General features: G+C 37.9%; 1 protein-coding gene across 1 annotated transcript; it reads right to left on the bottom strand.

Annotated features, from left to right (window-relative positions):
- Window positions 1-7,982: 7,982 nt before the first annotated feature.
- Window positions 7,983-23,316, bottom strand: LOC145781092 (protoheme IX farnesyltransferase, mitochondrial-like). The gene is made up of 6 exons (XM_082592842.1): window positions 22,901-23,316; window positions 11,673-11,797; window positions 11,250-11,385; window positions 10,609-10,776; window positions 10,009-10,282; window positions 7,983-8,174 (listed from the first exon to the last, which is right to left on the bottom strand). Exons 1-6 carry the CDS (start codon window positions 23,208-23,210, stop codon window positions 8,021-8,023), a joined length of 1,167 nt encoding a protein of 388 aa, XP_082448968.1. The 5' UTR covers window positions 23,211-23,316; the 3' UTR covers window positions 7,983-8,020.
- Window positions 23,317-25,257: the final 1,941 nt, after the last annotated feature.

Genomic DNA, 25,257 nt, shown 5'->3' with positions numbered 1-25,257 from the left:
CAATTTGGGTAGAGAGGTAGCTCCTTTGAACCATAAACAAACATAACTCAGCAACAACACTACATTTAACATTATAAAACAAAAGCGAACGTTTTCGGCTAGTCATACAGTAAATGTTCATACGAAAACGTTCGCTTTTGTTTTTTGTTTTATAATGTTAAATGTAGTGTTGTTGCTGAGTTATGTTTGTTTATTGAAAAAAATACGTTGGGCAAACTTCTACTTTAATCTACTTTGGGCAAATACTTACTTTACAATTTTCTTAGCAAAGAAAACTGCTGTAAGAAATGCACTTAACTACAGTGAGCTGATGTAAAAATGTTCAATTACGTGTAAGTTATACGACCAAGTTCAAGTTTATCATAAATCAAATTTCAGCAAATTGTTCATCAGACATTAAATTGATTTTTGGTATTGAAGCACGGCATTAGCATACGAGACTTAATTTTTTGTCTGATCATGCCATCTCGTCTGTGAAAACCTTCAACGCTTGCAGCAGCTTCAGTTACCAAGTGCACATGCCTTTCCACTGCCTGGTTATGGCAGGGATGGTTTAGCTCAAGTTCATCTGTCATAATTTGTTGCACAGCTTCATTCGTCATGTTCCTGACTGCAGGCGGCTCGTGAAAATCGGAAAGGTCTAAACTTGACATATCGTAATAGGCTTTGGCTCCCGTATCTAACTTCGGAAGAATGAACATTCGTATCTTAGCAGAACCACTTTCTTGATGGATGCTTTGACTTCCGCTTTGAAGAATTTTGTTTATTGCAGTGATACGAACGCTTCGGTCATCATCTCCCAGCATTGCCAAAATTATGTTTTCATGATGGGCAAAAAAAGCATTGTTTTGCAAAACTTTAAGTTTTGCGTTGTTTACCAGTACATTTGGAAAATGAGAAATGGCATTTAGCATAAAGAAAAAAAATTTGGACCCGTCTGTAATTCTATGATGATATTTGATGCGGAACCAACAGGGAAAATAGACTCGAACAAGGTATTCAGTCAAAGTGCCCAAATTCTTTGAAGACCGCTTCTTTGAAACGTAATAACGTAGGATTCGACATTCTAAGGTCAACCGACGGGAATGGCATAATCCACCAACTTCAAGGTATTTCAAATCCTGTGTAACTACGCCTGTCATAACAGCTTGACACATTTGCATAGCATAATACTGATCACTGCTGAAACTTTCAATTACTTCATCAGGAAGAATAGGAAATTCGTCATTTAAGATAGGCAGAAAATTTGCCACAGCCCAAGCTGACAGTGACACTTTTCCATTCAATTGCTTGCCAATTGTTCCAGAAAACGATTCTGGACTACTTGTTGAACCATCTAATTCTTGAAATATATGCCTTAGAGGGAGCTCATTGAGATGCAGCAAGCACACCACCCATTGCAATGGACGCCTAAGCTTTTTTTCAAGGAAAGTAATGAAACCAGATTTTTTCCCTGTCATAACTTAGTTGCTGTTCCGTCTGTCCCAATGATGTTTAGCTTGCTTTCCATTGCTGTGCCTTCAATTGCACCATACACGGCTTGAGCAATTTGTTGACCAGTTCCATTTTCTGGTGTGATATGCGTGATGTAAAATTCAAAGGGTTCACCGGCAACTACATAGTGCTCTTCAATGATTCTGGTTCGATGATAGTTGCTCCCTTGTTTCACACTAGTAATGGTGGCCTCCTTTCGCCCATCAACATAAAGTCCATCCAAAATATCGAACTGCAATTCTTCTTCCTTCTGAATTTCATCTCTCCTTAATTTACTTTGGTCAATAACTTGTGATTTATCAATGTCAGTTACTATACCAAATGCTTTGAGAGTGGCAGTAGCAATAGCAGCATCTGCTCTATCCGTCATTAACAATGCGGTTTTGTAGCCAAGCGCCACTGTATGCATTTACACCGTACTAAGCATAAAATAAGCTGAATATACAAAAATCGACCAAATTTGACGTAAATTTACGACTAAAATTACATTATTGCAAAAATGACCACTTTGTAGTGCTTTTAGTAAAAATACTTCTCTTAAAGGTAATATAAACTTGTACCTTCTGATGATTTTGAGCCATCAACCGACTTTCTATCGTCTGTGGTTAATGAGATATTAATTTTTTTTTATAAAATTGGGGATTTTCGAACTTTAGAGGGGTGTGCCTGCACCCCCTGGGGGACACCGACCCAAAATTGTGTTTGAAGGTGTTTTTGGGGTCAACTCCGAATTTTGGTAAACTAGACTTTTTGATTTGAAAGAAAAACATTTTTTCACTCCACCCTACTGGACACCATGACAATAGATATTGTTGAATATAAGAGCTTAGGCCAAATGAAGACCCACTTATGAAGTATCATAACTTTGCAAAGCTCATGCTTTGCTATGTTTTTTGAAATTATAAAAAGATAACTTTTTGAGATTGCTTGGAACCTCTGACCACACCACTGGTCCAAGTACTTGTATGGATTTTTTGCCAAATTCTGTATTAGTGCGATTAATAAAATAATTATTGTTTGATTGATATCTAGTGTTATGGTTGTGGATGAGTGAAGAACTTGTGAACAATGTACAGTAGGCAGAAGGGTACAGGTTCATGCAGACTCTGAACATGTGTTTTTTCATTTTTAGTGTACATATGTCTTCCAGCTTTAAGATATTCATTTAAAAAAATAATGGACTGGTATGGGCTTTATAATCGCTTTTTGTAATTATTCTTATTAGGCTATTCCTTTTTGCATTTTTCTGAGAGGGTCTAGATTAGAACTTTGTTGCAAGTTTTACCCCATCTAGTAATGCAATATTGAAGGTGGGAGTAAATTAAAGTATAATAAACGGTTGTCAATGTGTCTGAATTCACATAATCTCTCAGTTTTAATAGTGCCCAAGAACCCTTTGCAACCTTCCCACAAACTTGTTCTATGTGGTGTTTCCACGTTAACTTATTATCAATATAATAATATTTATTTGCATCAGACAAAGCTGTTCATATCCAAAACAACGAAATAATACACAAACTGCAAACAACGAACAACAACAACGAAAAACAACGAATAATACACAAACTGCAAATGCACAAAATCTCACTAAATATGCTATCAACTGTTACAAGTTTACAGACAATGGTACGGTAGTGTTACAAGTTAGAAGAACTGAAAGTATTAAGAACGATAAAAACAATCAGATGACATGGCAGCCATTAAAACTGTCAACCCCGCTTAATCGGACCACATCGGGACCAAGCCAAATTGGTCCGATTAAGCGGGTGGTCCCATTAAACGGGGAGAACAAATTTCGTTATTTTTTCCATCGTTTTTGAAAATAGTTTAAGCATTTTAAGCACCTCGTTGGCGTTTACGCGAAGCTGTAGCTGCACTACCATTATTCTCATGCTTTGCCCATAGATCTTGCAATTCCCTCTCCTGTACACGTAACCTTCTTAATGTTGACTTTGGTAGGCCAACAATCTCGGCTAACTTCCTCTCTGACGTTCCCGAAGACTAGTTTTTCATTTTGTTAAGAATCTCTATTTTTTCTTTAAGTGTTCGATCTACGCGAGTTATTGCTGCCATTTTTATTCAAGCGCTAAAAGCATTCATTCATTCTTCTGTACAGTACAGTATTCGGTGCTGCATCACAATTACTGCAATTCTGATAGATGACTATTGACCTTATGAAGTGACAACAAGCGTTTGTTTATCTGTAGCCTACTTTACTTTAAAATGGCTTAGCGAGAACGTAGCACGTTGCCCATCAACAACTCTTGACGCGTCACCTCGCAGAAAAATGTACAAAAAGTAAAAAACGTTAACCATAAAGGCCTATTTTAGGGCGGAGGGTGGTCCGTTTAAGCGGGGTGGTGGTCCGTTTAAGCGGGGAAAATTGTACAGAAAAATGGATTTGGATTCGGGACCAGAGCAAAATGGTCCGAATAAGCGGGTGGTCCTATTAAACGTGGGCCGATTAAGCGGGGTTGACTGTAATAGCATACATAGAATTATTATACGGAAGACGGTAATTTGATTTACGATGGCAGTCGGACCTCATCAAGGAGGCAACAATAGAGTTAGACGAAACTTCACATCTTCCAACAAAAGAAAAAACATATTTCCGAAGTAATGCATCAAACGTTATGATGTTACACAAGACTTGATGTTCACGTACGCTATAATGTTTAGGCAAATTGTGTATAATTCTAAATGCATTATTGAAGGCAACACGCAGGCGATTAATGTCACGTTGATGATAATTTTCCGACAGATGACATGCATACATTGGAGTACAATATGAACGGAATAGAACATTTTTAATATCACAGGAGCACTTGTAAAATTTTGATTTTAATTTGTTGGCAGAACAGTAGATTGATCGCACTTGTCGATTTATATCTTTGTCGTCACACATTGCTGTGTCAAGAAAAACACCCAAATATTTGACACTGTCTACGAATTTGATCTCACTTCCATTGAGCCGTAGGCAGAGATGGGCGTGATCTTGATCTTCAAGATCACTTTTTTTTTGGTGATCTTGATCTTGATCTAAGATCACTTTTTTTTGTGTGATCTTGATCTTGAAGAACAATAAGATCAAGATCACTTTAAAATTAAAGTTTACTTCCTAGATAGAGGCATTTTTTTAAAACTTGTACTGTACAAAGTAGTTAGTGGCGACTACTAACATTAAGCCACTGCTAATCTGGTATGTGTCGAACAAAAGACGATTTAAAATCTCCATCTAATCTGGTCAGTGTTGCCATTTCAAAATTGAAAAAGTTTTCTGTGTTGGTCATAATAAATAAGTCAACTTCCGTGTACTTTATGTTGACGTATAATAAAAAATGATTTAACTTTGTTCACAATTTCCATGTGTGAATTTTAAAGAAATGTTTGCTTTCTTTGACCCAATTTTAGATGTTTCAAAAGTGTAGAATGGCGGTGTTAAAAAATCTGGACTCTAGCCGACTTTGGTCATGTAAAGTGGTTTATTGCAGCAAATCAACCAGACCAAGACTTGTTTACGGTCTGAGTATGGAGCGGTTTGTTTGACCGCAAACTTCTGGAACTTTTTTGATAGTAGACAACAGTATCAAGGTTGCCAGATGTGTAAATGGTGCAATAAACATTGACATAACACAGTGAAAGTTAAAACGACTTAGTAACACGAATAAAAACTCCAACATAAACCAGACAAAAATTTGGTAAAAAATGATGCAGTTAAACTTGATTATTATTTATTTATTATAAATAAAAAGCATAAAACTAATTGCTTTTTCAGTAGGCTACTATTGTAATTAACCTCGGCCTTGGGGTGACGTTGCGATTCTACGCAAACTACGTCAACAATTGATAGGCCTAATAGCAACAGTCACTAACTCATTACAATCCTTAGGCCAGCAATCGAGTAGTTAAAAGTAAAAGTTAGCAATACCAACTATATACCTTTACCCGGGTTGCTTATACAGCATAGTAACTATTTTTTGCAACATCATTGACCAAAAACTTCATTTTTTTTCAAGTACACAAAAAGTGATCTTGAAAATGATCTTGATCTTCAAGATCACGATCTTGATCTTCAAGATCACTTAGTTTGGTGATCTTGATCTTGATCTTCAAGATCACCTATTCTTGGTGATCTTGATCTTGATCTTCAAGATCACCAATACTGGTGATCTTGCCCATCTCTGGCCGTAGGCAATTGGATTCAAATTTAACTTTAAGTGATTGGTTTGGAAGTACATAGCAAATGACTTTTTGCAGTTAAAAATGACATCGTTAGAAAGCGCATAATCTTCACACACATTCAAGATACTCTGCAGACCATGAACACTTGGAGAAATACAACAAATATCATCAACAAACATGAGATGATTGACAAGTGCATTACTTATGTAACAGCCTGCCTTGGTTTTGCTTAACACAGTCGATAGATCATCCATATAGGCTACACGGCAAATAAGTAAGGACTGAGGACACCACCCTGTTTGACACCATTGCTGTCAGAAAAAGACTGCGAGTAATGACAACCCCAGCGTATGTACATCCGCTGATGGGTATACCAATAAACAATTAGACGAACAAGGCATATCGGTACTCCTCATTAAATTAGTTTCTTGAATAAGAGGTTGTGGTTTACCCTATCAAATGCTTTCGAAGCATCTAAAAATACAGAGAAAACAGGACTTCCACGTTTTCTGTAGTAAGACACAGCTTGCTTAAGTACAAAAATGCACATATCTGTGCTATGCTTAGATTTAAAGCCAAATTGATTATCATTTGTTGTGAGATAGTCATTAATGAAAAAAAGTACAACATGCTCAAATAGTTTAGAAATGACAGTAGCAAGAGCAATAGGTCTGTAGTTTACAATGTCTCTTACGTCACCAGATTTGTTTTTAACAATGGGAACTAATTCAGTTTTAAGACAAACATTTGGCACATACCCATGAACAAGGCACATATTAAAAAATGATGAAAGACATACACTGATACTGGAATCTGCATAAGCATTGTGCTCAAAAGATATTTTATCACAACCAACAGAGCAATTTAATGGTAATTTATGAAGCAAAGAAGAAACTGTGTCAGCAGAGGTCAGAAATTGGCTAGTATTGTGATAGCCATGTATATCATTTAAGTGAGATGAAACAAATTCTTCATTGACAACTTTTTTACCAGTTGAGTTTAGCAATTGATTAAAGTGACACATCCACATGTTCGAAATGTTTTTACTTCCAACAGCACTTCCGACTGAGGTAGGTAATGAACATCTTTGTGATCCAGACTGTCTAATTTTATCCCAAAATGTTTTAAACGAGGAGTCAGCATGAAATGCTTTGGCAATGGCATCTGCTTCATGCTGATCTCTGTTACTTTTGCACTTTCGCAGAGAAGATTTGAATATTTTACGAGTAGCAGACATGGCCTTGTGTATGCTGCCAGTTTTAGGTTTGCCACCTTCAACCCAGTCCATAGTCCAATATAGACACCAAGGTACTTGATTTTATCTTTTCGCTGAATTCGTTTACTCCCAACCTTAATGTTCACATCTCTTATTTGTTTGTAATAAGCATGTATTCTGTTTTTGTAAACAAGGAAATTAACATCCAAAATAACGGCCGGACACTTCCTTTTGAAGCCACACCCACATACCTTGGGGTTCGACTTGATCGGTCTCTTAGGCTACATACCGCAAACACCTAGAACACTTACGCGGAAAAGTGACAGCTCGCTCTGCTCTCTTGAAACGTCTTGTTGGTTCAAGGTGGAGTGCTAGCCCCTCAGTGCTGAGAACAAGTGGTTTAGCCTTAGTCTACGCCCCTGCTGAATACTGTGCTGCTACTTGGTGCAGAAGCGCCCATACTGACCTTGTCGATGTGCCAATCAACAACTGCTTGCGAACTGCCACAGGTTGCCTCCGTCCAACAACTGACTGCTTGCCTGTCCTTGCAAACATTGAGCCAGCTGCACTACGGCGCCAACGTGCTGTTCTTTCCGAGCCGTAAAGCCCTAAACCCGGCTATCTGCTACACGCAACCACGCTGAGAAATCCACCAAAGCAGCGGCTAAAATCAAAAAAGCCATTTGTACGTGCTGCACAAGACCTTCTGGCAGCCTCTGGTGGAAGCCCTAGCAAACAGTGGTGCCACGCGGCGTGAACAACGGTCAAGCAGCACATCCCCACTTCGCCAAGTATTCAGATCCCCAGCTTCAGATCAACCAGCTGGGCCATGGCCTCTCTAGACTTGCCTCATCAAGGCTTAACCGTTTGCTCACTGGTGTTGGACGCTATGATGCAGGCATGTTGCACTGGGGCTTGGCAAAGAGTGCTGCTTGTGAGTGTGGTGAAATGCAGACGGCAGCCCACATTATCAAGGATTGCCAGCTATACAGACCACCTCATGGTATGGAAGGCCTAGTTTCTATCGACGACGACACCAGGCAGTGGCTAACCAACGAATGCTCTGACATATAGCGACAACACGAGAGACGACGTTTTAAGGAAATTTATTGAATGAATAAAAAATAATTAAATTGACAGCGTGGCTGGGATGGAGAGCCGCAGATCTTCCTGATGTCGTTTGGAAAGCATCTTCCTGTCCACGAGAAGAGCTGCCGAGATGAGCAGAATATAGTACAAGCTGCATTTGTAAAGTTTTTGCGCCGATCGACTATCTCCTTTTCTGTAAATTTACAGTAGAAATATAATATGTCAAGTATAGAAAATGCAAACGCATGTCATTACATTATGATCGAAGTAAATGTTACTGCCACATTCCGTTAATTAAGCCTTCTGCATTTATTAAAATATTGCTTGGCTTTTCCAATAACAGCAACCAATAGTTTTCCACTTTGTGTTCATGAATCAACGTCATTTGTTTTTCTAACCATCGTCGCCGTTTGCACCCACATGTCCCACATGTCTTTGTGTGCGGCATAAAAGTATTTTCTCTGAATCAGAAACAAGTTGTTTTGATAATTTCACGATAGTCTTGTGTTCCTTTACTTCATTCTTCAATATTTTGCCCTCGCACGCACTGATCGACAAAGGAAAAAAGAATTCCTAACTTCACAAATCGATCCTTGTGGTGCATTTGGAAGAGGAGTGAAGGCAGATTCTATTATGTGTACGAAATGCAGGAAGCGGGTACACGGAACTGGAAGATGTGCAAAAATAAAGAAGGTGAAGCTGATGGACAAAAGGAATGCCGAGGAACTTGCTGGGGTTGAATAAGAGTACCTTTTCGAAGGGGGTGAGATGGTATGGGGATGTTTTGAGAAGGGATAAAGATGATGTTTTGAGAAGAACGCTGGAGTTGCGAGCGGAGGGTCGTAAGAAACAAGGAGACAGGTCGATGTGGAGGCAGGGTATGAATGCAATTGCGGCACTTGGAGGTGAATCTGGCCACCCTCGGTAACGGGGACATCACCGAATTAAACGGAACTGCTACTACTAAAACGATTTGAATTTATTGTGGAATTGCTATCCTCAAAAACGGTCAAGTGAAAAGTTCAAAATCACAGTGCAAGTGAGATTATCTAAAACGCTTATTAAAACATACAAAAACCAGTTCAAATTCGAGCGTGTGTTGTTATAGCAATCCACTCAGAAAAGGATAGTCCCGTGGATAGTCAGACAGTTCAACTTCGCAAGTCAGCACAAAATAACAATCAAACAAAGCAGACGTTATATGGCCATGGATTTAGAAATGCGTAGGATCGTCAATAAACCAGTGGCTATAAGAAATGAAACCGATTAAAAACAACGCAGTAGTAAAGTGTCGCTTCAATTCGCATGTGAACGGATCGGTATCGTGTGAAGACCATGGCGGGCCCTCCCTCGAAATCTACTGGCGGGCCCTTATTTTTAGTGGCTGCGAATAAAATGTTTTACGGTGATGTTTCTCAAACCATTGGCTCGTTCAAAAATGGGAAGAACTCTACTAGAGTAGAAAAAAAAAACTACTTCAATCATTTCAGCAAAGAGTAAATTCTCTTACATTTTCCAGAAACGAAGTAAACATGCAGTTAATGTAGTAGTTTGCCAACAATATTCTGTTTGGCTTTAGTGTCCTTGCATCAATTTGTTTAAGTTTACTTAACACTATTTTTTTTAGATTTAGAGTAGCATCAGCGCAATTCGCATTGCATAGTACTGTGTAAAACTGTGTGTAAGTACATAGTATTGCATAGCACTGATTTGAAATAGCCATATCAAATGGTGGCCTTCAACACAAAGCCCCGTGATGTGAATAGCTATTAAATATTGTATAGCAGCAGTAGCCTATTTCCATATTTCTTTCTTTTAAATAGCCAAAAAACTTTGGAAAGACTAAAAATAAGTGGGCCCATAAACGGACGTGCTGAAAGGGGTGTGGTCAACACGGCCCGGGCACTACTACAATAACCTATCAATGTAATATCAATTGTTAGAGATGAACGTATAACTACTAACTAGTCATGAGTGATGGCAACTTGCATAAGCGGAAAAACAAGAATTTATTAACGGTGTCTAACCTGCTGAAATTTATAGAGTTGTGTGTGAGCCACAAGTTGATGGGGACAGAGAGCAATGTGAATGCCATAGTAGTGACACCGGTGGCGGGGGCTGCGCTGCACAGAAGCCACAAGACCAAGGAGTGGCCAACCACAACATGCTTGGTAGCTTCAGGATGGGACAGGGGAAGCATGTGGTACGATCCGAGAGCATAGTCTCCCCTTCGCCTCCATGCCAGGGCGTAGAAGTGAGGGAATTGCCAGGCGAAGAGTATTCCAGAAAGAATGAAAGCACCTGGAAAGATTCAGTAATGTGTTCATTCCTTAAAATTTTTAACCACAAAATATCTTGCTCAATAGTGTTATCGTATTTTTAGCAATGCGGTAAAGCACATATAACGATTTATCTTGACAGTCTTGTATTTCCCTGAATAAATTTTTGACATTACCCTAATTTTCACATTTTAACTTGGGTGCTCCAGGTCAGTCGGTCCAGCCAAGGTCGCATCAGATTGCCGATAACGAGGCACAACAATACAAGCCACTTCAATACTGTTGATGACTCACAGCTGCATCACAATCGAATATTGATCGCTCATATTAATGAACATTGCAACCAACCAATGTCCAAGGTTCCTGTGGCGGCGGTCCAGCCCATCAGTGGAGGAATGGCCCCAACAACAGCCCCCACCCAGGTATTGAACCAATGCCTTCGTTTGAGAGGAGTGTACACTGCTGCATAGAGGAGGATAGTTGAGGCGCCTAGAGCAGCAGTGAGTGGATTTCCACCTGCGAGGTATTGGTTGGTTTAATTTTTGAATATATCAGTTGATGACGTGGCCTTTTAAAATGAAGTTTTCCGATCGGGCTACCTCAGAGCAGTAAATGATAAGTATCACTATAAAACACACGTACAGTGCGCACTATTGTGGACGAAGAATGATACAATCGTTGACTATAACATATGGTCTGTCGTCTCTTTTTCAGCGCAGCACTGACGAACAAGATGTCACTCCCCATTGGTGCACAGTTGTGGAAAAAGCCCAACCCCGGTACCAGTCTCGGTAGGAGCAGTGTCGAGAATGCTGGCACCTAACTCTAGTCGTGCTTAGTCTATCTATTCTCATTTCCATGTATGCTCCGCCCATTAACCCGGAGATGTTTTGTTTGTCGGCTTCATTGAACACAGTGGATTTCAACACCAATGTCAGATCAATCATCACACCAATTTCAAATCAAAACACAAAAACTTTTCAAAATACCAAAATATAATAAGGATATTCCCGAAGCAGCAGTGGCACCCGCAAATCCGACGGCATGAAAAGGAGACACAAGACCTCTAACCAGCGCTCTACGTCTTGTGCGGCTCATTTGAGCATCATATGGTACCTCCATGACCTGAAGTAAATAAAATAACACTTCAATCGAAAAACTACATTATAAAAGCCAGTCTTAAAAACGAAATTGCTGTTGAAATGAAGCTTTTACCAACTTAGTCAAAATCGTTCATCAACTGTTGCTACTACTCTTGCAAAGCAACGCTCCTCTGATAAGAGTAAAAGCAGAAACATGTTCATCACATGAACGTGATAATTATTGCTAAAAATCTAATAAACATCCAAACAATCCTGACGAACATCAGAACCTTCCAGTACACAGTCACTACTTGATCAACATGAACCAACCTGGTTCAACGTATTGGCTGAAGCCGAACACAGCAATGTTCCAAGTGATGTCAGTAGAAACGTCATCTGATCAAAAGGTACGGTTGCCAAGCAAAATCCAGCATTCATTGTCATGCCAACAAACACTGAAAATAAAATGAGACACCTTATAGCAGTGGTCGGGAACCTTTTTGAGTTAGAGAGCCATTAAAGCTACATTTTTGGAAATACATTTCCATGAGAGCCATAGGTTATACTGTAATGCTTTGTCACGGTTTCTTTCTATCTCTTACCAGGAAAGAGACTTGGAAAGGTTCAATGACATAGTTTAATGAGATATTACCGAAAGGCAGTCAATTAAATGTCGAATAGCTCTACTGGTGAAATGATAATGAAAATTCTTGAAGCACTTTAACGAACGGCTTCTCAAATAACTCTAATTTCGAACACAATTTATATCAGCACCAATTCACATCTACTTGTATTCAATTACTTCGACTCTCAATCAACAATAATCTCTGCACCTACAGTATTACCAATCCACAACTCATAACACAACTCTCATAATAATATCATTTACCAAATTACACCACTATTTATAGCAGGTTGTTTGGTCTAGTACAGTGGTTCCCAATCTTTTTGTCTTGGCGACCCAGGGTTGGAAAAAATCATGATTTTTTTAAAAAAATCAAAAAAATCGGATTTTTTTTATTTAAATCGGATTTTTTTGATTTAAATCAGATTTTTTTGATTTTTTTTAGATAAAAAAGCGTCGAGTCTACTTGGGGGAAGAGATCATTTTAGTAAGATAGCAGAATCATTTTTAACCCCTTGATTGATTGAAAGGCTTTGCTTTGCAAGTGTTTAATCATTTTTATTATCATATTGTAGGCTAGCCTGTCTATTGCACATATTTTTAAGTAGGTGTGATATGTTGCTTTATACTAAATCACAATTGTGCATATCGAGATTGAGGTGAGTCTCAGACTGTCATCTCACTACACTAAGATCTTTCCTTACGTTTGAGCGCAAAACTCCCATCGTGACGTCACATTGCATGACAACATCTGTGTTGAATAAAAAGGAAAAATTTGCGCTAAAGTTTATGGCTCTACAAAATATCAATAGCTGTGGAATGGTAACATGTTTTTGAAAAAAGAAAGAAACACATTTTGCAAAATACTTCTATGATCTAAAAAGTACCAATCTTTTAAAACGGTTTTTAACCTGGACAGGCATTTTAAAAAAGGTCTAATAAAAATTAATCTGTGCCGTGTCTTTTAGCTCAAACTCTCACATTTGAAAACCCTGAGCCTCAATGCAGAATAGTGCAGCTTACCCTCTTTTGTATTAAAATGCTGAAACAATTTTTTGTCTGAGTTGAAATGCACAACTGAAACTCCGTATTATACTTAATTATCAGTATCTTAAACCACAGCTATACTTTGAGCTATTACATTGCTGCAACTTCAGACCAAGGCTCATCCTTTCTCATAAATGACAAGAGCAGTCACCCTGGCCATGTGCAATTATTCCCACCTACTAACGTTATTGTCCTTAACATCACAGATATATTATGATAGTACCATCCTTACTAAGTCACAGATCATTTTTCTGAATCATTGATTGTATTTTTTTTTACCTAAAAAGCTCTAGCCTAATATACTATGTTGGAGCTGGTATACAAGTTCCAAGTGTGAACTGCCAAGTAAACTAAGTTGCCTTTCAAAACATGCATAGCCTATAGCCTTATGTATTTAAATATAACTTTTGTATTACAAAGAAGCAGTAAAACGTTTGTTGATGTATTTATTTTTATTTTAGCAAATAAAAAATCATTTGATTTTTTTAATTGATTTTTTTGATTTTTATTGTTTGATTTAAATCATGCACATTTGATTTAAATCAGCCAACCCTGTGGCGACTCCCTTTAAAAAATTTCGTAGATATCGCGACCCCCACTTATATTTTTTCCTAAATGCAAGTATACTATTAACGAATAATACAACAAAAAGGCAGCACTAAAAATGTTTTTCTTGCATTTATTGACAAATCAATGCGATGGTTGACCTTGTAGGTCTGCAGCTAACCGTGAAATTCGAGGTTGCATGCTAGACAGAGCCAGTCTCATGTCGTCTTCTACATCTATTCTATTTCTTTCCGTTTTCATATGCAGAAGAGCTGAAAAACCACTCTCACTTAGGGCAGTAATACTTGAAAAGCCAGCTTAGAAATCTGTGGGTATGAATCATACATTTCACACCAAAATTGAGAGAGTGACTTTGTATTGCTGGTTTGCAATTGCTAATTGCTCACTTAAATTAAACAACCAGCATTCCAGTCCCAATTGAAAACATCTAAGCTTATCATTATGATTTCAAAAACACAAAGCTATTACACTGATGTAATGTTCAACTTCTCTCTTTCTCCTACACTACAAATAAATACTTAAACAGACCACAAACTACTAGCACTAGGGCTAATCTCGTTGCTAGGATCTCATTGCGGTGTGTTTACATCACCCGCAACCGCTTCATTTCGGTTTCATTTCTGTTCAAACTACCGACATGAAATCTAGACTGGCACGAATCTCATTTCGATCATCACATGCAAACAGACTACGATCTGGCAGACTAATCGAACCGAAACGGAAAATTATCATTTCTGGCGCAATGAAACGCCATGTAAACGTAGCCTGGCACATACTACTAGCGGACCGGTACCTCGTCCTACTTACATTCACTTTTGTTGTTGCATGAGCAACAGCTTCGCGACCCCCAGGTTGGGAACCACTGGTCTAGTAACTTCGAGAAGGTTACGCATTACGCAATGCCACAGCCCACATCATAAGAACTCATTGCTCCGTCAAGCTGCACTACACGTAAACAAACAGTTAAAGAAGCTTCTAGATTTGCACGTAGCAGTAGAACGTTCTTGAAATGCGTCACATAATAAAGATTTCGCAATCCAAGGTCACTACAGGTCAATAACCGATAATAACATATAACATAAGAATTTCACAATCAAAACAACACGTACGGTCAAAATACACAGCAGCCCGTCGCAAGGCCTTGCACATTGATTGTGACATACTTTAACACTTAATACATTTAACACGTGGTGGCACTGGTGAAGTTTTGAAAGTGGGAACGCGTCTTAGCAAGAGAAGAAAAACAGCGGGAGGTTCGGTGAATCTTGCGGTTTGCACTTTAGAAGATTGGATTTTTTGCGAGCCAGATATTGTACCATCGTCAAAAGAGCCATATATGGCTTGCGAGCCATAGGTTCCCGACCCCTGCCTTATAGAGTAGACATAAAATAAAGTATTGACTATTGGGAATGCCCTCCTCCCTCAGTTCTTAGGAAAGATATGTTGTTGTCGTCAATACAGCTGCTGCCCCTCTATTATTTTTAGTAAAATTTAGAAATTGATGTATGAATTTCAACCCTTTCTTACTACATAACAATCTAATGTTTTGCCCATGCATTATTGCAAATGCAACAATGGCAAAAGTATTACATATGAATCCAAGCCTTAAAGAAGCCGGCGGCAATGGCCGCTAAGTAGTGCTTGAATGACCACCGGTGCTACTTCCTCAGTCGGCCAAGTTCGGCTGCCGGTTTCTTCTGGCCAATTATTTAATTTCACAATAGAATGCTAATGGATTAACTGTCGAAAAAATGTAGTATCAAAGAGTGACGCAGAATTAGGTCAGCGCGTCATAATCACCAACTGTCATATTGTGCGGGAACATTTACTATTGATGGAATATAACCAGCTGCAATCCCCAGCGCTGTAAGTCATGATTGTAATTCCCGACGTTTATTGTAACAAAGTTTTAATCTGAAGTGCTAATTCACATGGACTGGCAATATTGTCGTTTTTATGTAAATTCAATGTTGTCGGACATTGAATCATTGTTAAAAAGGAGAACTAGGTTAGTTGACACCCGAGGGGAAAACACATGTCTTCATAGTTGAGAATAGAGATGTAAATGCAAAAAAAACAAACCGTTTTTTTTTTTAAAAAAAACGTGTTTTTTTAAAAAAAACTTGGGCCAAAAAAACACTCGTTTTTTTTTTTTCATATTTTTCAGGAAAAGTTGCAAATTTTTTACAATTTGCAGTTTAGTTTCATTACAGTGCTCTTGAAAAACGTTAAACTAGTAAAAATGGTTTATGGTTGTGCTGAAATTCCTAAGTGTTTGTGCTTGGCAGGGCAGCAGCATATGTTTTTTGCATAGCATAGTCCTACGTTGTTTCGCTTTCTTCTTCATTCTCAGGCATGTTTGTGGCAGTGGACTTGACAAACATTGAATTAATGCAATTTGATACATGACATAATGTAGATGAGTTAGTTTCTTTTTCCTTTTATGGAAGTTAGCCTGCGATGTTAGTATACCGGGACTGGTTATTCTTGTAGGCTACACAGTACACACTCAATGGGTTGACGAAATTTTGGCAAAAACAAAATGGCAGTATTCAGAGCACACATTATCTTGTTTGTGGTAATTTACTAATGTAAGCTATTGCCAATAGCTTGTTTAGGAGTCATTCCATGTATAATCAACCAATTTTTTTTAAATTTGTAACCACTACTCTTGGATTTTGATAATTTCAATATATGTTATAGACCTTGGAAAATCCTGAAGATTAAAAAAAACATTTTGAAAATATCTCCAGGCGTTTTCGAGTTACTTAAAGTTGAAATTTTTCGCCACACGATGGCATTTGGTTAGTGAGCACTGGTCACGCTTCATGATTTTATTTAATATCTTTATTTCTGAAGGTAGAATAATAAAACAAGTGTCGAATTCAGCATTTTTGGGGTCAAGGAATTCGTTTAAGCACATAAAAAGCCTATATCATACCTCCTTCATGGAGTAAATTAAGTTTTTTCATTAATGTCAAAGTTCAAGTTTACGATGCAATTACAAAAATAGCAATGGCATTGGAAGCATAATTTTTGCACTTTTGTGTAGCATGGTTCATGTATTTTCATATATCCAAAAATTGGAAACTTGTTTTTTGTGCTTTAGGAGTAAAGTTGGTTTTAACAGCAAGCCCCAATTTGATGATATCAAGTTTGAGTCAACTTGATTTTGATGAAATGGCTTAGATATTTTTTGCAAGTTGAAAATAATATATTACTAAAGTTGAATATTTCTCGGACGGTTGCGCTGGACAGTATAAAAATTATAAAAATATGCTGAATTTGTGCCATCACAAGTGTGATTTCAACCTGGAAGCGTGTTGGTCCTTTTTTGCAACCAGTTACGGGAAATCTCCATGTGATGGTGTTGGAGGTAAGCTACTGTTAAACGACTGGTGAAGACAGCTAGCTTACAAAGACCTACATCTGACCAGATCACAACCACACAAACATTCTATAAATATTGTTCTGACAACATCACTGAAATTGCATTGGCGCTTTTGCAATCAGAAGATTTACAAAAGGACAGGCTAGCAATGGTAACGGTATCAAGGTTTTTATTAGGAAGCACATACCTGGAACACGATCTTTCCACCATTTTCAACCCTTTTGAAATCTTCAATAGGATACAAGCGAATAAGTGATGATTGCAATTTCACAGGCATTCATTACTTTTCACATTGCAACCGAGATGGTTTGCAAGTTGCTGTGAATGACTATGTAGCTTGCAACTATGATGGAAAGTGGTGGATGGGATTGATCGACGAAGTCGACAGTGCACAGTTGGATGCCCAAGTGAAGTTTATGCACCCACCAGGTCCCACAAATACAATTTTTTGGCCATCAAACGACGATGTATGCTGGGTTCCTTTCCAGCAAATTCTATGCAAAGTTGCTGCACCGTTTACAACAACTGGAAGATCGTACAGTATCACTGCAGAAGGTTTAAAAACAGTGATGAAAGCCTACACCGATAGAGAATGACAATTCTTTAACTTTGGTATAGTGATATAGGCATTTTATGAACAGTATGTACAATTTTGTACAGTCATGTTACTAGGCCTACATATTGACTGGGCAATTTTATATTGTGTTAAGTATTGTCTTGCTCTCATTTTAAGGTATTCTTTTTACATTTGATGTGTGAAAACTGCATAGATGTTATGTTAGAGGTGTACCCATTATGCTTTGGGAGGAGGAAAGACCACTAATATTGGGGGTTGATAACTTGGTATAAAGTATTTAAATAAGGGCCAATCTTGCATGCAAATGATCGTTACAATTTGCTTTGTTACTAGCTTGAGCAATAGCTTTTACTGTTGTGTGCCAGATCTTTTGTTGGGTATGATAGTAAGGTCAAGAATCAAAATATGAGCAGGCCAAATTGAAGTTCAAAAAGGAACTCGAATTTACTGTAACCTCTCTCAGATTGCACCTTTAGCAGGCAGTAATTAATGTTTTCGGTAAATAATCTTTAAACACTGGCAGTTGGTGCCTTGGAATTGCAACCTTGCATATATATGTATGACCAGTTATACGATATTGCTCAAATCTGCATTTTATATCTTGTAAGAATCATAAAAATAGTGCTTGCTGTTAAAACCAACTTTACTCCTAAAGCACAAAAAACAAGTTTCCAATTTTTGGATATATGAAAATACATGAACCATGTTACACAAAAGTGCAAAAATTATGCTTCCAATGCAATTGCTATTTTTGTAATTGCATCGTAAACTTGAACTTTGACATTAATGAAAAAACTTAATTTACTCCATGAAGGAGGTATGATATAGGCTTTTTATGTGCTTAAACGAATTCCTTGACCCCAAAAATGCTGAATTCGACACTTGTTTTATTATTCTACCTTCAGAAATAAAGATATTAAAGAAAATCATGAAGCGTGACCAGTGCTCACTAACCAAATGCCATCGTGTGGCGAAAATTTCAACTTTAAGTAACTCGAAAACACCTGGAGATATTTTCAAAATTTTTTTTTTAATCTTCAGGATTTTCCAAGGTCTATAACATATATTGAAATTATCAAAATCCAAGAGTAGTGGTTACAGGGCCTGGTTGATTATACATGGAATGACTCTTAGACATGTTTTTTAACTGATAGCTTAACAACGATGTGTAGCCTATGCTTTATAAATGTTAAAACAGAAGTACCGGTATTCTTTTCGTGTGTTGTAACTTGTAAGGTCTTAGACACTTTGTCATTGATGCTTCTTGCAGATCATTTGTGGCGTAATGCAAGAGATCTTATCACTGATATTTTTAGTCGTCAAAAGTAAGTGCATTTGTCAGAAAAGGTTTAGGTTAATGTTCCTTTTAAATGCCCACCACTCATGTTGACTATTGCTAGTAACTACCAACCCTAAATGAAGAAATTTTCCCTTTAAAGTGGAGTTTTTCTGCACTGCTCAGTGTTCACATAGTGAATAAATGCTTCATAATACTTTTCCTGACAAGTATAAAGTTTTACCCATATTCCCGCAATGCAGGATAAAAATACAAAACAAACATCAAAGATGAAAACTTATTTTATTTGGGAACTAGGCCAACTACTTTTTGAGATAAAAAGAAATTGACCTCTTGTCGTTATGCACCAATAAAACCATGATGCATAACTTTAATTTTTTTTTTTTTATTGGGTAGAGGAAAGATTGACGAAAAGTGTGGCAAAAACAGAAAAGTGCTAAAGTTTCAAAGTCCTGCAAACTAGTTCAAATTGGATGGATTAAGTGCAACCATACTTCTTTTAAACATGTCTATGACAGCACAATGGTGTGATTAAGGGAAAACAAACATGACTATGACATCACAAAGGAATATTGAACCTCTTCAGGGAAAATAAAAAACATCAAAATGTTTCCATCTTTCACTATATTTAAATGTGATTTGGGCTAAAAGTTGGGACTTTAGCACTACACTGCTTTTTCCAAACTTTTCATCAATCTTTCCTCTAGTCTACCCAATAATTTTTTTTTTTAAATTTACGCATCATGGTTTTATCGGTGCGTAACGACAAGAGGTTAATTTATTTTTATCTCAAAAAGCAGTAGCCAAAACTTGTTTTAACGTTCATAAACAGATAGCCCACCCAGAAAACATGGGGGTAGAGCTAAAAATTATCCAAATATGTTGAGCGGTTCTTGAGATATTGCCGTTTTTCTATTGCTTCTTATCTATGAAGCCATCTAGTGGCTAAAGTTATTTCACTTATAACTCGAGAACCGCTTGTGTGGTTTTCATCAAGTTTGCACCAAATGCACATCAACTGGAACAACTCTTGACGTTGTACTGGAAAAGGTGTGGTGTGCTGGTCAAAAGTGCCTTTGTGAAGCAGAGAAACAGGACACTGACCACCTGGTCCTAACATGCCCATTAACCAAAGTCAGGGCCGGATTAAGGGTTTATGGGGCCCTGGGCTGAGCTGAAAGTGGGGGCCCTTATCAAGTGACATTTTTCGCTAAAAAGGTTATCGATCAATGACGCTAAAAGCATTTCTCAGCAGCTGAGGGCTCCGCCTCCAAGCCCCCAGTTGTGTGTATTGTGTATTATAGTTGGTACTGTCGAAAAACGCGATTAAACAGGAACATTATTTTTAGAACAACAAAATGACATAATTCGTTTAATGCTGACTTTGGAGGGGCACAAACTCTCAAACTTACCCGAGCGACGCCACTATTCTCTAAGTACGCCACTGTTCTCTAGTTGTCTTTTGAAAGCAAAACCTGGTTAATTTTCAACAGTATTTCTTCGGAAAAGATTCGTTTTCTGGTTGAAAAGCAAATTTAACAATGACAATGAACTTTTAGTGCTTGGTGTGAATGGTGTCGACTACTTAAACACAAAACTGTTGAGATACAGAGCGATCAAAGTAAGTTTAATCGTTTCACAAAAATTATTTTTGGCCGCAACTTATGAACTATAAATTGTTTGTCAGCTTCACACGATAAAAACAGAATCATATTCATAGGAGTATAGGCTATAAATCAAAAATGAAACTGCAAACTGGTAGGCGGTACCCATAGGACCGTAGTCATTTTGTTTGCTGCCCTAGAAAATTGTTCATATCAACTCAAAATGGACGTTTTCTTGCTTTTCTCGTGGCAAAATCGCTGATCAATTCTTCAAAATGCAATGAATCCAAAATATCGTGTTCAATGCTTAGAAGCGAAAGATTCGAAACTCGCTCTTGCCGAGAAGAACTTCGAACTCCGCTTTATATTCTCTTTAATTTTGAAAAAGATCTTTCTCCACTGCAGTTGGAGACCATCATACAAAAAGAAATTGAATAACTGGGGCGGGGCAGGGGGTGCTGCAGCAGCGGCGCACATGTGGCCGAGCCCAGTGGCATAGCCAGAAATTTTGAAAGGGGGAGGAGTTTAACGACCGGCATACGAAAGACACCCAGTGGCGGGGGGTCTGGGGGAGGTCTGGGGGCCACCCCCAGAAAATTTTGAAAAATTACTTTGAATTTGCTGCATTCTGAGAGCATTTTCAACAAAAATGTAGGTATAAATATTCCTGTAAAATGGTGCTGTCCGGTGGCATAGAAAAAGGATAAGATCATGTTTTCTTCAGCATTTTTCGGAAATAAAGCTAAGTCTCTATGTTTTCTTGTTACTAATTCCTGGCTGAGATATTTGAATGTTTGGTAGGCTATTGGCAAAACTCGCTCTTTTAATGCAGTTTCGTTTAAAATTAGGCAAACTTTGTTTTAGAGACATAAAGAGTTTGAAAGCATCATTCTCAATATCATGACGTCACACGCGTGCCAAATGAGGGTTGAAACCCCCCTCCCATTGGCTACTCCACTGAGCGAGCCGCCTTTGCTTGTTTGAGATACGAATTAACGCGGCAAACTCCAGCTGTGCAACCAAAAATTAACTAAAATTATTTTTTTTTCTTTGAGGTGAGGGCCCCCAAAAGTGGGGGCCCTGGGCTTCAGCTCAGTCCGCCCCCCCCCTTAATCCGGCACTGACCAAAGTCCCAGCTGGCTTCGAAACTGTACACGAGTGTGGTACAGCATTTAACAACTGACTGAACCAAATTACAGATAATAGTTGAGATGTGCCAAACATAGGACACTGTTACTACCATTTGAGACAATGAGAAATCTCTATGGCTCGTGTGTTGAGACCTGAGATCTACAAAATTGCAATGAAACAATATATGATACCAGACATATAGTCTGATTTGAAATAAGTTATACGAGTTATGAGACTGTTTCTTTGTTGAAAGAGACGATATTGCAATGAGTTTACCCTAATTGCTGCATATTGTGACATTTAATGTCAAAATAGGTAAAAAAACAAAAAAAAACAAATAAGAAACAAAAAAAAAAACGATAAAAAACAAAAAAAAACGAGCTTGTTTTTTTTTAAAACAAAAAAAAACGTTTTTTTACATCTCTAGTTAAGAAATGTTTCCGCTGTGTGTTAGTAATTTCACACCATCAATGATGACATCATAACGGTATCATAACGACATCATAACATACATCATACATCAATGGTGACATCATCACATAACATAAATGGTCAAGTTTTATAAAAGGCGGTATGCAGTTGAAACAATTTAGTAGCGTTATTAGATGGTCCCGCAATACCGGATTACAATCCTGGTAAAGCAGTTATTGCGTGGTGCAACGATTCTATTGCAGGACGTCACCTAGATTTCAACAACGCTAAGTGATCATTTTAGCATTGTTGCAAGTTTAATTCTATTTACTTGTGCTATCGTTATTTGTATTTTGACCTCCAAACACGCAGATTTGGCCGCCGAGAATGAGCTCCCGGTAGGCCGTGATGGCTGCCGAAAAAAAAAAAAAGTTTTAAGGCCTGTAAATTTTAGATGGTAAACATGTGATTCTATCGGTTCTGACATCATGACGCAGCACTGCAAATGACTTTAATCTGAATGACGCGATATGCCACTACATTAGAATCCCATGAGGATGTATTGACTTCTTGTTCAGAAGCTGCGGTGGCGCAATGACTTTAGCCCGAATGAAGCAAAACTTGGTTTTTCTTATGTCTTGAGATGGTGCACTTCAGAGATTTCGTTTACAGTGCTATTATTGTAGTATAGTAGACTTACTATACTTATAGCAGCTCTTGAAATAATGCTTGTCACTGTTGGACATAGCCATACGAGCCAGCCACACCCCCCCAAGTGAGAATAAAGTTGTCAAAGTTAGAAGTTTGTTATGCAATTAAAAAGCAAACATGCTAAATACATTATATAATCCATGTAATACAAACTCATACACAAAAAAGAGCTAACTTTGCGCATATATTCTACTCACATGTGAGGTACCACTTTGAGAGGGATGCATAGACGGATGGAAGCTTTAAGACATTAACTTTAGCAGGTTGCCATTCTTTAACTTTACTGCTTGCAAAACGATTCAATGGTGAAAGAAAGGGAACTGTACTTGACAACGTTATCGGATGAACATTGAAAGGCGAGTAGTTGATGTTTGAAGCATGATGGTGGTGCCAATTGCAGGAATTGTCGAGTGGTCGTCTAAATACATGCTGCGTTGTGATGTGGAAAGAGAAGCATCGCCGAGTAACTGTGCCTATATGCTGACATCCATTTTGTAAGAGAAACATATTAAGTCTCCAGATCACACCAAGTTAGAATGTGATTACCGCCAATAAGCAATTCATTTCAATAACTACCCAACTTTAGACTTTATTGACATGATTTAGACAGACATAATTCTAAATAGGATTGTATAAAAGATGTCAATTTCCATTAAAAGTTACATTCTTTTTTCTTACACTTATGACCGGAGAACTGCTTAGAGTGTTTATGCATACTGCACTGCAGTAACTGTTTTGGAAGAGCATAGTTAACTGTTCAAAGGCGGGGGACGAAGTGTTCAGGCCCCCTGATAGGCCCCCATCACATGATACTTTAAAAGCAGTTTTGCTTGTATTGTTAAATCGATGAAATTCTTTTCTGGTGAATTTGAAGAGTGCAAAAATACAAAGTTCTTTGTTAGAACCAGGGATGTCTAAAGAAGGGGATGCGAAGGCTCACAGCAATTGCCTTATTCTCATGACACTACCAGGGTGGTAGTTTGTAGCGTGTGAAACATGCAGTTCTTTTCACAATTGCAGAAAGTTTTTTAGTGCAGCTGGTACAGTCAGCTACAGAAGACAGTTAGTAAATGTTATATTTATAAAGCATATAAAAAAATTACTTGTTTGGAAAAACAGTTGAAAAGTTACCAAAAAGCCGTTTTTGTAAGCAAGATGAAAAGCAAGTATACAGGTACGGTAGTTGAATTAACAAGTAACCATGAGCATGCAGTGAGTATCCAGGCCTGATGCTAATAGCGCAGTGCAAGGTATCATATCAAGGGTTATTAAACTACTACCGGTGCTAATTGTCATTTTACGATAAACAGAAGCCCTTCTACTGTCAGACGTATTAAAACCCTTCTTTGTTTTTCGGCAGCCGATTTGTAGCAAGAATTGACAGCGATAGACACATGTTTCGCCCATGAGGCTGGGCTCATTAGTATCGCACCGTATTCTAGCCACAAATTTATTCGACCGCCGCTTTACCAGTCAGTTTAACTCAATTATCTTTGTGGAAAGAAAAGAGCCAACAAAACCAGCAGGCGCCAGGGCAGAGGACATTGTGAAGAAAGGGGCATTCTTCCAGGCTATCAGCACAAGGCTGAGCACTCACTAGTACGGTACAGCGAGCAGTTGCGATTCGCTAACCATAACTAGCATGGAAGCTACACCGTTATGGTTAGCGAATCGCAACTGCTCGCTGTACTAGTGAGTGCTCAGCCTTGTGCTGATAGCCAGGAAGAACGCCCCTTTCTTAACAAAACCCTTCTTTATTAGATATCTCTGGTTAGAACTATGGTAGGCTAGTATTTTCAGCTACATTACAAGCAAGAGTTGTATTTTTTTATTGCAAATTCTGTTCTTTTCTCATTTTGATCACTTCCTCCACCTATTTTAAAGTCAGAATTACTTCAACGAAGGAAATTTCAATGAATACCGTAGGTACCGGTAATATTTCTGACTTTCTGATATCATTCAACTGTGACCGAATCTGCATGAGAGTGTGTTGCCGGATGTTTTTTAATTTTTTAGCCCAAATGTATAACAAAACTCAAAACTCATATTACTTAAAAGTATTGCAGTCGTTATAATTTGAAAAAGGACTCAAAATAGCACAAATTTGGACATTTATCATGATGAGCAGGAATTTTTTTTTTCAAGATACTCATCTTTCAGTTAAAGAAAGAGTGAGTAAAAATTCCTACAATTTTCCTCTGAGCCAGCAGGAAAAATCACCAGCTTCGAGATATTTTTATAAATTTTGTTTGGAAAATGCTAAAGAAAATTTTATTTTGGTTTTAGGTATAAAATTTGTTTTTTTGGTTTAATTTGTATATTCTTTGATATTTTAAACTAATTTTAGGTTTGTTTCAACTTGTGAATGACTGGGTTAGAAATATAAATAATATCTGGCCATTTTGTCTATAGTTTGGTGAACATTAAAATATAACCATCAATTTTTGATTTTCACTTCCATTGTTTTTATTTTTGACTATTATAACGAAAAACTTGAGCTAACGCACAAGCCTCCGCCCTGGTTTAAATGGTATGGCATGAATTTACGTCAAAG

Source organism: Aplidium turbinatum, chromosome 12, assembly GCF_918807975.1.
Source record: "Aplidium turbinatum chromosome 12, kaAplTurb1.1, whole genome shotgun sequence".
Taxonomy (NCBI): domain Eukaryota; kingdom Metazoa; phylum Chordata; class Ascidiacea; order Aplousobranchia; family Polyclinidae; genus Aplidium; species Aplidium turbinatum.
This window is presented reverse-complemented; position numbering and strand designations above follow the sequence as displayed.

Coding starts and splice junctions, on each gene's coding strand:
- LOC145781092 (XM_082592842.1), bottom strand. CDS start 23,210: ATGTTTCTCTTACAAAATGGATGTCAGCATATAGGCACAGTTACTCGG. Junction 11,386..11,672: donor CAGCCAATACGTTGAACCAG/GTTGGTTCATGT, acceptor TATTTACTTCAG/GTCATGGAGGTACCATATGA. Junction 10,777..11,249: donor AATATCCTTATTATATTTTG/GTATTTTGAAAA, acceptor AATACCTCGCAG/GTGGAAATCCACTCACTGCT.